Source organism: Phycodurus eques, chromosome 6 (assembly GCF_024500275.1).
Source record: "Phycodurus eques isolate BA_2022a chromosome 6, UOR_Pequ_1.1, whole genome shotgun sequence".
In the NCBI taxonomy this organism is placed as follows: domain Eukaryota; kingdom Metazoa; phylum Chordata; class Actinopteri; order Syngnathiformes; family Syngnathidae; genus Phycodurus; species Phycodurus eques.
In genome coordinates, this window is record NC_084530.1 from 21,706,299 (window position 1) to 21,725,013 (window position 18,715).

Below are 18,715 nucleotides of genomic sequence, written 5' to 3' on the forward strand. Positions count from 1 at the left end.
GTCCGCATGCTGTCCTCAGTCACGTCCGCCTTTCTTCTATATAAGCAGCCTGTCGGCAGGAAATTCTCCCAGTCAGTCAAGCGGAGCGTTCATCAAAGTCACACAACAACATTTACAGATTTTGGAACTCGGTGCACACATAAGGCGCACGCATTATAAGGCGCCCTGTCTATTTTGGAGAAAATGTAAGACTTTTAAGTGTGCCTTATGGTCGTGGAAATACGGTATTTGGATAAACTATATTTATGCTTGGTTAAAGGGCAGTTATGAATACACACACCAAATAAATCCCCTTTACTCAATAATGAAAAACCAATCGGTTTCCCTTTTCAAGTTTTTTTTATTTATTAAATTCACATTGTTCATAGCAGCACACTGTATTTTCTTGTGTAAAAAATATTTTCAGTTTGGAAATTTCAAACACAAAAATTAATAAAACATACTTTTTAGTTTAAATTTAGGATTTCTTGTAAGTATAAAAGACATAAGGTATTCATTAAAAAAAGGCATAACCAGCCTTTACGTTGTGCAGCTTGACTTGAGCAGCTTACATTTTAATATGCGCCGTGTCGGACTCTAAGTCGAACAGCCAGGCCCCACCTCAAATGGTCAGGACCCCTTGACAGCATCACGATTGTACCCCCTTTTCAACGCCCCTGTTCACCATCGTAATAAACTAGCCACAAAGTCGGAAGTAGTCATAATTAACAAACCTACCCGTCCGCAGGGTTAATGTTATCTTAGTAAGGTACATAAAAGTTAATCTCACTGATTTGCACCACGTCAATTTTACCTAGTCTTCTGGCAGCAGTTTTATCTTTGGCCAAAATTCTGCAAGATTGACTTGCTTGAGAGACGTTACGATTGTAATATGCAAGGTCTGTGTTACGATTACGCATCACCGGTGTTTGCCTTGCTGCTCATTCTGAAATGCTCCCATACTTTCAGCGTTTTCTTTTTTCTCACATTTGTCTTCTCCTACATCATCGCCATCTCCCTGCTCCTTGAATCAAATACTGCAGGTGCGAAGTGCGCTTCTGCCTCCTTCTCTCGTAGATCACAATGAAATAAGCGGTTCCCTGAAGCAGAGAAAATTCCTCAATCATTTTTTGTGTTTGAGGTACTCGAAAAACGCATACTCGTTTCACCCCTAAACAGGACCACCCTTCTCATACAGGCTCATTTCTGCACGACAAAAATGTTCCGACATCTGGGAACCGTTTTAAAGTGTGAAAATGAAAATGCATGCGATCTCCTTCAAGTTACGGCTTAGCTCTACATTCTTGACTACTGGTGAGTTGGATAAGATTGTGTGTTCAAGTATGTGTCACTTCCTGTCCGGCTCACTCGTGCACCCCATTTTGTAAGCCACGTGTCCACTGGTAAACAATAGGTTGAATGGCAACAGCAGCAGAAGCAACAAACACATTTCACCACCAAATTGCATGAACTTACAAAATTTTAACTATTCATAGCCCTTCCTCCTTAGCGCTCCCGGTCATGGAACAGGGCTCCCAAGAGGGCCGTGCAATCTGAGATCTATCTAATGTTTCCCACCGCAGCGCCGAGACCATGTGCGCAAAAAGAGACTGGTGACATTGTCCGCTAAGTCAAAGGAGTGGTCTTTCTAAAGCACATGAAAAAAGTGTGCCAGCTTCCCAGAAATATTTTCTCATATCTTACGACTTGAGAGAATTTTGGAAGTGTGTCTTTGTCTCGGCAAACTTTTGGCTCCAATGAAAATGAGCTTAAAGACCCGATGTGGACATTAAAATACTTTTTACAACCTGAATGTCTATTTATTTTTGTAAACCAACCAATTCAAGTTCTCTATATGAAAGGCTATTTTTTGACTCTGTTCATTTTTACTCAGTTGAAACAAAGACTTTGACGTTCTTCAGTGGTTATTTTCCACATCTAGTCTGAACAAACACATTGGTTTTGTAACCCAAATTTGTTCGCGCCAAAATCTATCACTAACTGACACCAATGCACTAGTGAAGTCATAATTACAGTAAATATTTGGATGAGAGAGAGTTTTTTTCTTTTGTGGCACAATATAAGGCACCGACTCTAAATAGAAAAATCAATTAATAGCTTCTGTGTGGAATTGGAGAGCCTAAGGAAACAAATACAGATGGACTGTATTCAAGGTATGAATAGAGGAAAACACTTGCATTTCATCCTTTAAAATCATTAAAATTGTCTGAAGCAGTGGATCTCAAACCTTTTATACCAAGTACCACCTTAAAAAAAAATATACTAATCGCTCCAAGTACCACCCTCATGACCAACATTAAAATTCAGTACTCTAGTAGGCTTAAGTGTTAATCAAAAACGGATTTATTTTTATGAAGTACATTTAATATACTGTGGTGGTCTTATTTGTTTTACCTTGATTTTACAGTTTGTTTGTGCATTGCAAATGCATTATTATCATTGTAAGCATTAACACTAGGGTTAAATATAAAAACAAAAACAAAAAAAACTTAAATAATGATTCAATTCATTTAACAGCCAGCACACTCTCCACTTCTTCTTGTCCTCTTCTTCGCTGATATCAATGTCACTCACCAGGCCAGGCCCCACCTTTTAAAGCCATACACATGCACAGATACTACAGTAGAACATGAGGATGTGAACCCAAGTGGACATATGGAATAACTGCACCTCACATGCACATTATGTTTAACAGTACAAAATAAATTTTTATCCGATTACTCAATTAATGGAAGGGATAATTGGTAGAAAGCTCGATTCTTGAAAAAAAAGAAAAAAGTATTCGATAGCTGCGGCCCTAGTAGCAATTCAATGATTTCATAAGTGCAACACACTATAGGCTAATATATATATATATATATATATATATACACACACACACACAGACAGAGAGAGAGAGAGATCATGCACATTTTAAAACATAGTCCTGTATGCAACTTAAATTTAGATGTCAAAAGGTTTTTGTGTGACTACTGTTGTTGTTTTTTGATATTTTTTACTGTGGGAAATGGGTCCAAATGGCTCTTAGAGTATTTTTGGTTGCTGACCCCTAGTCTGGAAGAATTCTGGACATGCTTCACGTGATATTTCGAAATATCTTAATCCAACTGCGTGAGCCGCATGTCCAATCAATGGATTTCTTGTAAATGCTTGAAAACACCGTGGAGACTGTGACAGAGACAAATAATGTGCCCTTGTATTTTTATTTATTAATTTAGTTTTTCACAAACGCATCCAGACTGCATGAATCTCAAGACTAGTTGATTCCTGTTTTTTTGTGTGTGCCGGGTATTTGTGTTACTGGATGTTAGAAGCATGCTGTTGCTCAAGGTGACTCTTTCAAACCTCCTGTGAGTAGCGTGCCTCCAATGCTGTGTGATCCCACGTCAAAACCACATACTGCTCCTCTTTCCACTGTCTGCTGCTGCATGACATTAATTCTTATCTGAATTATTCTTGTCCCTTTCAAGAGTGTTTATTGGGGGGGCTGTAATGGTGCACTAAAAAAAGTGAGTGTTGGGTACATACATTGGTTTTAAGGTGACAATTTGGTTATCATTTTCTCAATAAGGTACAAAAATGAATACCAGAAACCGCTTATCATTTTGGGAAACTCCAAACCGGTGGTGGTAAATTAATATCAAATATTAAACCTGTCTCAATTATGTTATAAATACTCAATCTGAAGAGCCCGGTTGAGGTTATTTAAATGTTGCTAGTTTTCTAACATATCAAACCATCCTTATAACATCATTACATTTTCTAAATACATATAAACAATATACAATAAAAACAAATACAACCCCAATTCCAATGAAGTTGGGAAGTTGTGTTAAACATAAATAAATACAGAATACAATGATTTGAAAATCATGTTCAACCTATGTTTAATTGAATACACTACAAACACAATATATTTTATGTTCACACTGATAAACTTTATTGTTTTTAGCAAATAATCATTAACTTAGAATTTTATGGATGCAACACGTTCCAAAAAAGTTGTCGACATCCTTGCAAACTTTAATAATCAAATATTGGTTGCCAGCCAAAAGCTGCTTTGATTGTGATCTTATGTGGAGACTGCGTCTTTTGTGGAAATCGTTTAATTGTGTGCTCCGTGTTGTTGTGTCCATGTTTATGTGCCAGGTAGCTACACAATTTATGAGCTTATCTTATTCAAATTATGACTTTATTGTCACTTTTTTTTGTTGTCTCCTGCAGCATGTCAAGACCTTCTCCTCAGACAGCTTAGCGAAGGTGCAGGAGGTAGCAAGCTGGCTTTTGGAAATGAACCAGGATCTGCTGTCGGGGGGCAGCAGCAGCAGGCGGAGTCGAGGGTCCGGGGGTCCGGCGGCGAGAGGTAACGCCTCCTCCTCTGCCGTCCGGACACCCCAGCAGCCGGCCGAGGAGGGTGACGAGGATGAGCACATGAACCGGGTGCTCGAGGACGAGGAGCGGCCACAGCAACAGGTGAGGATGACGACATTTTTACATTCTTATGTGATACAAACTTTTAACAATAACACATAACACACACACATACACCAAACACACTACCTTTTGATCAGAGGTGATAAGCATCTGGCAGCTAGCCAGTCGGTGGCTAGCTAACGGATAACAGCGCAGTCGCATTCTTGCCAAATGGGCTCATATCTTAGCAACTAAGGCCTGGTACACACAAGGATTTTTCACATCTTAAAAGATTTTTTAAATTTGTTTTTTTATAAACTGTGGTGGGCCCCACACACACAGATAAAAAAAAAAATCAATCAGTTTAACACTTTTGATCGTACTGTGTGTAATGTGTTCCGATAATCTTAACACAGAACACCAAACACACAAAGATTTAGTTCCGTTGCCGATCTAAATATCTCAGATGATTACACACTTGGTTTCACAAAATCAAAGACACACTTGTGGATATGTGTGAATCTTTGTCGAGTGTTTCCTAAGGTTGCCGGAGCCGGGAATCTTGTAAAATGGCGATAGGTATCCAAGAAAAGCTATTTACTTTGGAAAATACTTCTTGCCTTTTAAGGAACACACTTTTATGCAAAAAAAAAAAAAAAAACATTAGCTAAGACGTGCTTGTTTTCATTTATGGCTGCGGCGTTTTTGCTGAGTAAGCGCAGTTTTATGACATTCCGTTTCACAAGTCGGCTTTCTCCGCGACTAGTTTTGGTCGTAAATATTGAACGTGTTCATTGTTTAAGATTGTCTGCCCCGACTTGTTTCAGAGCCTAAAATCAGGACAAATCCACTCTTAACACACCTCAGACCTAAGAATAATCTTATCGGATACACGGGAAATAACAAATTTCACAATAATAACCTCTTTGTGCATATGGAGTCCAAATGTAAAAAACCTGACAGTTCTGTATGAACACAAAAAAATTAAAAGTGCATGTGAAGTAATACTAAAATAATTTAACTTTCCTCCTGGAAGTTGTGAAAATAAGAAATCTGCCTCGCACAGCTTACACAAGACCTTACTTTTCTCTATTTCTTGTGTTCCGGATTTACAAGGGAATCCAAAATTCCCTCAAGTGTCAGATTTCAAACTTGAAGGCACTAGTATCACGCTTCTGTTGCTTGCTTCAAAATCAGAATCATCTTTATTTGCCAAGTATGTCCAAAACACACAAGGAATTTGTCTCCGGTAGTTGGAGCCGCTCTAGTACAACAGACTGTCAATTTACAGAACACTTTGGAGACATAAAGACATTGACAAAAAATAATTGTGCAAAAAGATGCAGAGTCCTCTAGCACTGTGACTAATATTGCAATAGTCCGGTGCAATGACCATTGTACAAAGGGCGCCGAGACTTCAAGGAGTGTATGCGGTTTAAAGTGACGAGTAGTGCGATCATCTGGGACAATGTTGGTTGTGCAAATGTTACAGATACTCCTCAATCAGTGTGCAAATGGAGCAGATGCTACTCTGGCATGAGTGGCCAGTATATGCAAATAGTGCAGCATGGCGAGACCACTACAGTGAGTGCACGAGTAATACATAATTGGCCCCACAGAAATGTGACAACGAACTCAAGTCAAAAAATTGCCAGCTGGTTGTAATGGAATTATAGGTTAGGTGTTTAAGAAGTTGATCGCGAGAGTGAAGAAGCTGTTGGAATGTCTACTAGTTCTAGTTTGCATTGATCGGTAGCGCCGACCTGAGGGAAGGAGCTGGAAGAGCTGGTGACCGGGGTGCGGAGGGTCCGAGAGGATTTTGCACGCCCCTTTGGTCGCCATATTGTTGTTATTGGTCAAGTGTGGCTTACGTGCATCCTGTGTGCATTCAACGTAAATCATATGCAAAGCCACTGGCCAGGAGGTAATTGATTCAGAGGATTTGCTGAATCGATATTGAATTGGGGTATATATGGGAATGCTTTAGTTAAAACACTTGTACGATCACACTGATAATACGGATTGTATTTTGTTTTGTATTATAAGAATAGATAAATTATTTTGTCAATATAGTCAGCCAAAGCTGCAAGGAATGTAAAGTTATCAGTCATTTCACCATCGTTCCTGTCATACTTTGTTGCGTCTTTTTGTTTGCACATTTAGGGCAAAAGTCCTGTTTTTGTTTTATTTCCTCATTTTAAAAGTTTTTCCTCGTGTTTTTGAGATTGCAGGGTGAAAGCTGCAGCTGGCTACTAGTGTGGACTGAAGGCGTGGCAACAATGGGGGAATGAAATGCCAGTATTTTGAGGGTAATAAGCCCTGAGAACGCATTGAGAAAATAAAAAAAGAACTTCGAACTCGTTTTTTTTTTTTTTTGACTGGTAAATTTAGTTCAATATTCTGAATTATGAACTGAACTATAGTTCATTTTTGGAATGATGATTTGAAGTTTGATTTAGTTCACGTAGAAAAGGAACTTTCCCAACACTGAACCTGTATTATTTCACATTGCTATATGTGTGTGTGTGTGTGTGTGTGTGTGTGTGTGTGTGTGTGTGTATATATATATATATATATATATATATATATATATATATATATATATATATAGTTTGAAAAAAAAAAAAAGGCAATTCCATTTATTTATTTATTTATTTTATTTTATTTTTGCCAAAAATCGCTCAGCCCTACTCTCAATGCTTCTAGTCAAGTGTCACAAAGAGAGAAACTAAAATGTTACCGGCTAACAAAGGAAAGTCTACATCTTTGCTCGGCGTTCCTTCTTGTCAAACAGATTACAATGCTAGCAGTTAACGTAGCAGTCTATAGCGTCACTCTGTGGACCTTCTTGTCAAATGCTTGGCTTTAAAAAGGCTTGAAACCACCTTTTTAGAAATGCCTTTAGTTGGAATTCTTTCTTGTGGAAATAGTTTTTTTTAGCTTTGTTTCGTTTAATGTTGCCCAGTTGCCGTTAGATGTACATTAGTCTTATGTCAATGTTGGACTGTTGCACTTGAGATAGTTTGTTTGATGTAAAGTGTGTTATAAATAAAATGTATGAATGCTTGTGGCTAACGTAGCAGCCTGCATCTTTATTTGCTCAAACTCTGAGGTGCCAGTTTTTTATTTATTTTTTTCCCCCCGCATGTTTAAATAGGTAAAAATGTTATTACTTTGTATGACTCTCCAGCCCGAGGCCTCACATGTGGACGTGGACAGAGGACCACCATGGGCACCTGGCGACCCTGCGCCAAGCAACGGCCCCCGGGGGGACAATGGGGGAAGGCGAGGAGGGTCCCCCCAGCAAGGTGAACCGGGGCGAGAAAGGACCCCGCTGGACGTGGAGGGCCGAGCAGAGGGAGCGGACGCAGGAGGACGACGAGGAGGAGGACGACGAGGAGGAGGAAGAGGAGGAAGAGGAGGAGACCAACAACAACAGCAGCAGTCACCAGGAAGAGGAGGAGGAGAGGACAGAGGGAGGGCAGGAACAGAGGAGGACGAGGGACGAGGAAGAGGGGGATGAGGAGGAGGAGATGGACCAGGACAGCTGACGACTTTGAGCACTCGGCGGAGAGCGGGCGCGAAGAGGAAGAGGAGGATGAGGAAGCAGAGGAAGGGTTGATGTCTCCCTCCATCAGGAACAATGTGACGGTCGCCAGCAACAACGTGGGCTCGCACCAAAGCTCCTCCAACAAGAAGGTAAACTTCACTCTCCTTGCATCTGGGCGAGTTTTCTTCACATAACCCAGCTGCATCTTATTTTCTGAAAACTTTGGCGCCCTCTTTAGACCACAGTGTGTTGCTGCACCTGTGGCTTTTGATTGGCTCCTTAAAAATGTAAACCTTTTTTTAATAAGACAGATATCAGAGTACCGTATTGTACCACATATAAACACTATTCCAAAAATCTGATATATTTTTCACCACACTTTCCTCATTTTTCAGCATTTTCTCCATCTTTTCATAGGCAGAAGGTCTGCAGCTTATGAATTATTTTGCCCTCAAACGCCAGGATAGCCTTTCGACTCCTTTTGCATCAGTATAGTACATATCGTAGAAGTACTACATTCGTACTGTTACGCCAAGTCAACTACATTCATGTTTTTGTATGATGTCAAGCGTTTATTCAATGGACATGATCCGCTTCTTCTCAGCACTTACTTTCCTAGGACCCAGTGTTAGAAAATAGAAATTTCGCAAAATACCGGCACAAAAAACATAAAACATACTGTACTCCTCCACTTTCACTGCAAGGTAACCCTGTCAACTAATCCTGGCTTGTAAAGTTTGTTGCCACCATCTACTGGCAGAGTGCCTGAGGCTCACTTGTAAGACAAATTTTTGCTAGCAAGCACAAAGCAAAATATCGACCAAGCGTCAGCTCGTGAGTCGAAAACGCTCTTAATTTATGGTACTCTGTCATGTTGCCACTGTAATTATTGTACAGCAGAGGTGGGGGACTCAGACTTAAGTCATCAGTTTTCGGACTTTGGACTTGTTTGGCTTAAACTTATTAAAGACTCGACATAGACTTGAACTACATGACATGACAATTCTTGCCTGTTTACATTTCAAAATACGTATTTTCAAGATAGTGTGACATTTGTTTTTTGTTTTTGAAAGAAGTTTTTTTTTGTGTAGCATGCACAAATCTGGCAACCTAACAGTCTGCAATGATTCAGAGTGCAAGGGTTACCTCATGAAGCAAGTATCATGGAGGGAGCGCCCAAGATTATTAAATATGAATTCAAGGCTCGTATTTTATTAAATCAGGAAAATAGAATGACAACGTGCAAGATTTGCAACTCAAGACACATGAAAATTACGATGTCTTAACTTCATCTGTTACTATAAAACCCACAAAGGCAGGTAGCTATGTTAACTGGTCAAACATGAACTCAGCAACATGTTAGTTATGCATTTAATTGAGAAGTAAAAGTTATAGACTATACAGAGACTGGTTTTGGACCATTAAAAGTCCCGTATTTTGAGTATTTAGACCTCCATAGAATGACTCTCTAAGGTGAACCTCGTATAAAAGTGACAATTTCACTAAAAAAAAAGAAACACATCGGTTTTTGTCAAACGAGGGTCCAGAAAAGGGCCCTCGGACAGCTACTTCTGTTTGACCCAGTTTTGTATCAGCTTTGTCCATATTTGGCTAAGACCCCCCCCCCTTTCTTCTGATTTGTTGCCTCCGTGTAGAAGACCCACTTGTGAGAGCACACGCATTTATGTTGACAGTGCTAGCTCGGGAGCTGAAACGGAAGGCGGAGAGCTTCCCTAGTAACGTAGATAAGATCGAGAAATTCAAATGACCTGATTTCAGGCCTCCAGGCAGAAAAGAGTCTGGAACTCAGGAATGCGTGTAAGAATTGTATTCATATTTCACGTTTCCTGAGGTACCCTTGCGACAATATTACATCCCAAATACTAGAAAAAGTTGGTTTGGCAAAGCTGTGATTGTGTTAGTCCAGTGGTCCCTCATCATATTGTGGTTCACGTTTCGCAGCATTACTGTATCACAGATTTTTAAATCCTACATATCAAATTTGCTATCAAAGATTTTTCGCCATGTCGCAGAATCTTGCAGTGGTAATTTTTCAACATGGACTAATAATGCTAAAAGAAGAGACTAAAATAATGTTACTGCAGACCTGCGTAGCAATAAAATCGAACCAGGAGAAAAGAGAATATCCAAAGTTTGGGATCATTTCACACACAGCCACCGGTGCACTTCCAATTGCTTTATTGAACAAACAGTAACAAAATAAACGCGTAACAAGCACATTCATACACTTCCAGCACGGCCAAAACTGACGCCCAGGGGCATTCAACGTGTAGACATGCTAATGGCTAATTAAGGACCAACCGATATTCTGAGCCAACAACAGCCAGCCCTCCACTCTCATTCGCTGACTACCACATCACTCAACAGGCCAGACCCCACCTTTTTTTTTTTTTTTGGGAATTATGCAAAATAAAAAAAATTTGCGATTACTTCACTAATCGATGGAATGGTCGGTGGGATAATCGAATTGCTCGCCCCATCTCTAGCAAACTTACATCAGTTGTTGTTTGTGACTCGGCTTGTCCCAGCGTACAGTAACTAAAATTCATAAATTTATTCTTATACTTTTTTTTAAAATAAATTAAAAACGTAACAAAAAATGTTGGTCTTTATTTTGTGGCTGAAACATACTGATGGTATTTTAATGGATTTAATTGGGGCATTGATTGATTTGATAAAATGAGTTAGGAGCTTGGTGACGTGGGGGAATATTGATTCGATATGAGTCACGGAATGAATTAATCCCATAAACCAAGGTGACACTATTCAGGCTAGAAATCTCTTAATATTGAAAACTGCATGTCTGGTATGCGAAGTGTGTTTTAGAGGACTTGCATCTAAACCATCTGGGTACTTATGTAGATGGTTTGCTTCTACTTTACATGTTAAATATCAGCCAAATGGCCTAAATGCTGCTCCAACACACATCGAATGAACACTTGCCACTCATCGCTCAAGGTTGAAATTACACGGACGCTCATTCCATTTAGAGTCTTGACATTGGCGTCTTGAATAGAGAAATATGCAACGTGCACTGAAATGGCCACTTAATTGTTCCTCAGCAATATATAATTGTAATGAATAATTTTTTTCTTTTCCGGCGGGGCGGGGGGGGGCAAATGAAAAGGTTGTTGTCGTAGGTGGCAGCTTTTGCGCGTCAGCCTTGTCAGCTACAAAGGAGAAGTGTCGTCATCCTCCGCTCTGATCAAAATCTGTTTTTGTTATAGTTTGAGTCTCATTTTGCACTCAATCCAGTGGACCATTGACACGGTCATTTCCCAGCACAGCAGCCTTCCTTTCTTATGTATTATATGGTTTCTCAAGGGTGATTTACACTGAAATAGTCATTAGAACACCTCAGTGGTGGTAAAATTTGGAGTTCCACCAACATTTTTAGAGCGTTTTAAACATTATCACACGTTTATTTTTGTCTTTGGCTTTTTTGGTGTTTGTTTTGGTGACATCAGCACAAAACGGTGATGGTACTGTGTAATGATAAGACCAGGAAATGTAACTTTGGAAAGGGCCTTGTTTCTCAGTGCAATTTGAGCAGTACTACGGTGTGGTACCTTGGTTGACTTACTAGTGACCTGTCTTACGAGTCAAGATACGAGCCGTTGCTCAGATTGTTTGTTTGTGTGTTTTTTTTTTTTGCTTTGACTTAAGAGCAAAATTTAATTATGCGCGCTAGATGGTGTCGCTGTGTCGGTCAACCATGTACCTTTACAGACGCTGGGCTGACCAGGCCAATACAAATTTCAGAAATAAATACGATGAAATCAACACAAATCTGATCACTTATGTCACAATTAATAATCAAATCACTGGGTTTCGATCCTCCATTCTGCGAGTTTTACAGTATTAGTGGCTGGAATGTCAAATGTTACATATGCAATGAGATTGTATACTGCCCGAAAAAACATTTACATGCAAAACAAGTAACCACAGAAATGTTTTCTTAGTTTTAAATAATACATTATAAATATACTAGGTATGAAATCATTAAACTTATATCATGAATATACGGGATCAGTACCGGTTCTGACAGGGCCAAAATAACTTGGCTCATGGTGGACTCATTGGGCCACCACTCAAAAAGTCATGTCTGACCTTAACAAACTTCACAACAAGCAACAGTTTGGCAGCATAGTGAAATATTCTTCAAAAAGAGGCTTTAAGGTGTTTATTGCCACACCCAGTTGAAGGTCACTGTCAAAACTTAGCGGCGACCACAATCAGGACACGGGCTATCTATGCAACAAAATGGATGCATGATGTTACTTGCACAATGCCACTGCTTTCCAACAGGGGGAGGCATTTATCCAAAAGCGAACCAATATTTGCTTAGGTTAAAAGTAACCCACTGCTTTACTACCGCCTCGGTGAGCTGTTACCCGTTTTGGGTCAGACACACCGCAGCGGTTATTTTCCGGGCCATTTGTGCATTTCTATTCTAAGAGTTATGCCTCCGGTGTTTGGCTGGGTTTCCAGCTTCCCTGTTAGGCTTGGGTACATACGCTTCTTTTTCTGTGCAATGCTCATTTGAAGGCCATAAAAGAGCGAGCGGCGAGGAAATGGGCAATTTGTCGGTGCAAATGACAAGCCGCGCTCGCAGTAAAGCATCTCTCGCTTTGCGTTATGTTGGCTATTTAGTAGGCATAATATTCTGGACAAGATACACAGCATCATCATCCTTTAGCCTGAGTTAATAGAGTGAGCCAAGGCTGTTATGAGGACACTGTATCTGTTAATGAATTACTGCTGTATGTTTTACAAAATGCTAGTTAGGGGTAGGGTTGGGCATCGTTTGAATTTGAGCGATTCCGATTCCTCCGATTCTTTTAGTGGGCTGGGTCAAAAAAGTTTGCATGGTTTAAATAAAGGGTGTCCAAATTATGAACATCCATTTTCTTAGCAGCCCGCAGCATAGACAAAAATGAACATTTGCCTCTGGGTTCTTTATAACCAGTATCACTGTCAAACCTATGAACTAAAAGGCAGTGTGTGTGGAACTAACCCAATTGACTTGAATGTGTCAGCTAAAAGTTAAATATAGCATTGTTATAATAGAAAAGAATTTCCACATAACGTTCATACTGAAATTCCTCTGAGAGACTTTACGTTCCGTCGTAGGGGCTCCTGTTTTGGTGAGCAACAGATGACTATAATGGGCTCACCAGTTACCTCCTTAATGTCCACATATGAGCAATTTGAACTGTGAGATGACAACATCCACCAATTGTGCTGAACATACTTTTACAAATTGACTGTGGGGGGTTGAGCTGCAGGGGTGTCCAATGGCGCGAGCTAATGCGTCGTGCCTGTATGGTCGGCTCCGATACGTTTTGGTGCGCTAATCCTCCTCAAACAATGATGGCTGTGAGAACAGAAGAGAGGTTAGGCCAGCTAATTCTTTCTCTGATCACTGCATGTTAGAGGTTTAAATGCACACAGGGAAAGTCTGTTGAGGTTTGACCCCGCCCCAGTTGTTATCGCACAGCCACCATTTTGATGTAATGTACAGGTATATCTCAATTAATAAGAATAGTCTCAAAAGCTTAATTTAGTTGGGTAGTTCAATTCAAAAAGTGGATAGAGACCATCTCTATAAGGACCATCAGAGAGAGATTTCATGATTTTTTAAAAAATTAATATATATGTACTATATTTCATTAGGGCTGCACGATATTGGAGAAAAAATTACATTACAATGTTTTTAACCCTGCGATATAGACAGTGCCCAGTACAGTGCAAAGTTTCCGACTTTAAAAATTCTTGGAATTTTGCAACTCTATCAACTGTGGGGTTAATCAATTTGTGATAATTATTTTTTAAAATACTTGTTATATGTTATGAGAAAATCTCATGTGTTCTGAGCTCCTGTTTCCACCCCAGTTTTGCAATAGTGGAGCACTACATTGGCTGTATCTAAACTTTCCATTGCAGACATCATGTTGTCTTCTTAAGACCGCAAACGAGTTGATACAGAAATGAGTTGAGACTACCTGGTTGTGGTGAAGCCACATTTAAAGGGACAATACATTTTCTTGGCATCAGTCACCAAAAGAACTGCTCAATGATAGGTTAGGCTCATTTACAAATTATTACCAAAGTTAAAGCATTTCATTTACTGTTATGTCCTGAATTAGTCAGTCCCCTAATGATCATGTTAACTATTGTATGTCTGAATTTCCACTACTACTATTTTTGAATCAATGTACCTGTTAAATCGTAAATTACGCCCGGCATTGGGTCTGCCTTTCAAGTAGTTTACCTCATGTAACATCTTTTTGACTGACACTTCACACATTCAAACTATAGCAGTAGAAAAGCCTAAAATCATCATTCAAGCTATTTACCCTTTTTTCTCAATCACTCTGCCTTAGTCAAATGACAGGTAAGGGATTCTTTACTAGTGGTGCCATTGGAGAAATTTCAGCCTTTCCACCCGGAAGAACGCAACATCATAGACCAATACAAGCAATTAAAAAGCAAATTTCATAATATATATAAGATGATTCAACAGAATTTTTCCACATCCCTAGTACAACACTAGCCTGTAGGTTGTTTCCTTTATCAATTTCTGTCCATCCCAATTTCCAACCGTATTTTTATTATTTCAAATGTTAACCTTTGACTACTATGTAATGATGTCCTCAGCCTCTTTGCTGACTCACATGTATTGATATTCCTGGAATGACCGTTGCCGTTAAGTTGTAAGGTCCCCAAGAAGGGGGGTGGGGGCGGGGGTCCGATGAGGAAGTTCCTCGGACACGTGTGCTGTGGTGGGACACATTCCGCAGCCAGAGGGTCACGGGAGCAGATTCCACAACCCCCCTGGGTGGGCGGGGTTGGCGGAGGCCATGCGTCCGAACGGCAGCTGCTCAGCAGTGACATCGCAGGCCAGACACTTTTAAAGGGTGCCCGTCAGCAGGGGAGTTTGGACTCGACTGGTGCGAGGTGTTCGTGCCGCTTGTTCAAGCCATTTGAAGTTCTTGCTGACTTCTTCCTGGAACATGACTTGTTAGTTTCGGTTTCCCCTGTTATTGCAATGCTGCGGCATTGCCCTATCCCCCGTTTCTCGTCCGGCGGAGCCCGGAGAAAGACTGCAAATAATGGGAAAGACAGGACTTCCACCAAAGCTCCACCGGAAAGCAAAACCCTCAATGTTGCCGATCCGAAGGACGCCGTTGCCGACCCTGTACCCCCTCAGAAAATCCTCAGAATATTTAGTATTAACATCATCGCTCAGGGTTTGCCCTTCTGCCGCCGACGGGTGAGTGTTTAATGTTTTATGATTCTGGCAAATGTTGTACGAGCTCCCAAAAACCCAATGAAAAATGACATATCTTGGACGTTTTATTTTTATAACGAACATCAAAATTAACAACTCTTTAGCAGCTTTTAGTTTCAACAATTTCTGAGATCTTTTTGAGCAAATTTATTGAGCTGGTCAATGTTGCCTATGCTGCGACAAATTCCAAAGGGTGGAGACAGTAATTTATACAATGACAATCATTGACGATATTATGATAAAGTGGTATTAAGTGAATATTGGCACTGTTTGGCCATTTTTCCGCTGTAGCTCCACCCATAGAAAAGTGACACCTGACAATGCAACATATGGCCTTAAAAAGTCTGTCAGCGATGAGCCTAATTTTAGGTTTGATGTTAAAATGTTGCAGGAGAAATTATGCGTCATATTTAAAATGGGAATCTACAATGTACCAGATCTGCCAGAATCATATGCTATATTTGCACTGGTGTGGACCAACGTTGTTTGATTTATATCAAACCAGTAAAAATAATGATCTGAATCAAGCCACAATAAGATAATCCACTTAAAAGCTCCCAGTTCAGAGAAATTGTATTTAAATGTTTTTTCAAGTAAATATAGTACTTGTCTAATAATTACGCTGTCATTACATTTTAGTGTGCTCTGCACCAGGCATGGCCTCATAATTATTTGAAATTATAATAGTACCCAGGGCTGGCACTGGGTCATGAAACGTCTTGGCCAATGTGGCTAAACAGTATAAAAATCTCCTAGCCACACTTGTGTGCCGTTAGCCGCAATGTCGTATGTTTATGTTTCGAAACCTTTTGCCACACTTAGCCAGTCCTCGTCACTGGGAAGCTGATAAGCTTTAATGATGTGGGCTCAATTAAAACTACCTAGACATCAATCAAAAGTAGAGCTGAACAATATGCGAAAATAATTGTGAGGCTTTTTGTGTGTTTCTTTTAAACAAATCTTGTGATTGTTATTTAGCATACGATTTTTGGGGAGGAACTTTATCTTCGGTATTATTCACTAATCACAAGAAATAAATGATTTTATAGTATGACCGGCAGAACATCGGATATAGCAAACAAATAAACAACTATTTCCTGTAGGCCAAGCCTACATGTTATGGATATGAAGAAGAAAACATCTTATTTTACTATTGAATTGTAAAAAGAAAAACCCTCAATCACAGTAGAGTATTGACTAATTGATTTAACTTCATGCCTTGTAAAAATGGAATACTGTATGATGTTGCTCTTGTCAGTAGCAGTAGCACTTCTGTCAGTGTCAGTCGAGTATAGAGTTAAAGGGGAGAGTGATGCTTTTCATCATATAAAAGCGGTTCAAATGGTAAACTATATTAAATGTTGATTATGAATTACAGTAAGAGTGTTACATTGATTCACTTATTTGATAAAAATGATCTTAAGGAGTTTATAGAATTTTCTCAAATTCAAACTTTTTAGTTAAAGCTAAACAATATTGTAAAACTTTGGTAAATATTAGTTGGCTAAATTGTCAGGTAATTGATTTCAAAAGCAGAACAACGTGGTCTAAATGACATGGGGGAGGGGAGAGAGACTGTTTGCCTTGGAGAGAGAGAGAGAGAGAGAGAGAGAGAGAGAGAGAGAGAGAGCGCGAGCCTTGGAGAGTTTGCCCCCAAATGACTAGGTAGTTAAACCCTGGTTCGAGCCAGCTCCGCCGCACGGTATGACAACCAAAGTGGGATTAGAGGCTCTTGGACTGATGAAGCAGGCAGCTACTAGCTGTGAGAACTCATGTGAATTGAAGGACACATTGACCATGGGCAATATGGGCTTCACCACATCCTCTTTCAGTTAGCCATTGGCGAGGTGGCGAATGGATAGCGGGAACCCTGTGTACAAAGATTAACTAACCATCTTTATGTGGAATTCTTGTTTTAACGTATTCTGGGATTTTAGCTTTAAAAAAAAAAAAAAGTGTTCCATTTGACAATTCACGTTAAAAATACCATTACAGGTGATAATATAGCTAAAACATTATCCAGTCCTCATAATACCTAACAAAAATATTTAAGTAGTATCACATGTATTGCTTGCTATAAATTGTACTATAATGTATGTGAACTAGATTAAATTACTGTTTAAATATACATTTTAATGAAAATTAAATGGATTAAAATAAGTCAGTTCATTTAAAAAAATATTTTTTTATCAGCCCTAGTGTGCACACAACTGATGGTCTTTAAATACAACAAAGGTCATGCACAAAATAGTCATGTTCTGTGAACTCGCTTTCATTAGTGCACATTATTAATATCTGAATAATTCACAAAAGCCTCATTAACAATCTGCATTGTGCTCTAGGCATGAATCCAACTATTTGCCTTGAATTACCAACAATACAAATCCAATTAGGTTGTAATTCATAACATCATTAATTTTCACTTAGTAATTGGCCTGCACATTATTTCCCAAATGATCACATCTAATAACACCATTTAATCGGTCTAGATTAATTTGACAAGTCATTTGTTGATTATAGAAATGGAAATTGGAACGGTTGACTTTAGTTAAAAAAATAAGGATTTTAATGACGTGATGGAACTCGATGAGGAAAAACAAAAAACACTCTCCTGTTAATTACTCCTCGTCTTCCCTTCATGATAACGATACTTCTCAGAAGTGTAGCTTATTCGCGGCCATGGAGGCGATGATTAGTGACTTGAAAACGGACGCGAAACGAACGTTCGCCTCCGTGGCTCGGCATCCTATTTAGCAAGGTTAGCTGTAGCTTGTAGGTAGCTCAGGCGGCGCATAATAGCTTTCAATGAGCATTCGTCAGTTGTACCCGAACAGCAGAAAGCAGCGGGGATGGCTGACTTTTCTTTTCCATTTATTTTCCAAGAGTGTACACGACCACGTGCTGGCTGCAGTTTTTGCTTCCGTCATAACAACGTCCTGTTGCGGCGTTTTTATTTCTGTTACAAACGTCTTTCAGCCTCAAACCAAAAATGCACTTTTGGGCCATTTTCAGCCAAAACATTTCGGTGGTTGAATTTTGGGGTGCATCAAGTAAAATACACAGATTGAAAATGTTCCAGTGAGAAGTTGACCCGTTTCTTCCAAACAGGAAATCCGGTCATTAGCCATTGAAGATGCTCTTTTTCTGAGGGGTTGGCTTTAGGCTTCAGTAACCTTCATATACAATTTACATAGAAGGGTTCTTTCCTGACACAAAATCTGAGGCGTTTTTCATGACAGGACAGGGGGAAAATTAATTAAGAACCTACTCCCTGAAAGGCTTAGCTAGTAGGCTGTCTTGGGTTGAAGCTGCCGTTTTGTGGGGAATTTTTGGTACGAGGTTTCAGTACAGTGAATCCCTGCCTATTTGCAGATTTCGGGGATTTGGGGGCGTTCCACCATTATTTGCTGAAATATCACCTATTTGCTGTTTTATGA

General features: G+C 39.7%; 1 protein-coding gene across 1 annotated transcript; it reads left to right on the top strand.

Annotated features, from left to right (window-relative positions):
* Nucleotides 1-7,609: 7,609 nt before the first annotated feature.
* On the top strand, nucleotides 7,610-7,964 carry LOC133403735 (ribosomal biogenesis protein LAS1L-like). Its single transcript, XM_061678926.1, has one exon. The coding sequence runs from the start codon at nucleotides 7,617-7,619 to the stop codon at nucleotides 7,962-7,964; it is 348 nt and encodes a 115-aa protein (XP_061534910.1). The 5' UTR covers nucleotides 7,610-7,616.
* Nucleotides 7,965-18,715: the final 10,751 nt, after the last annotated feature.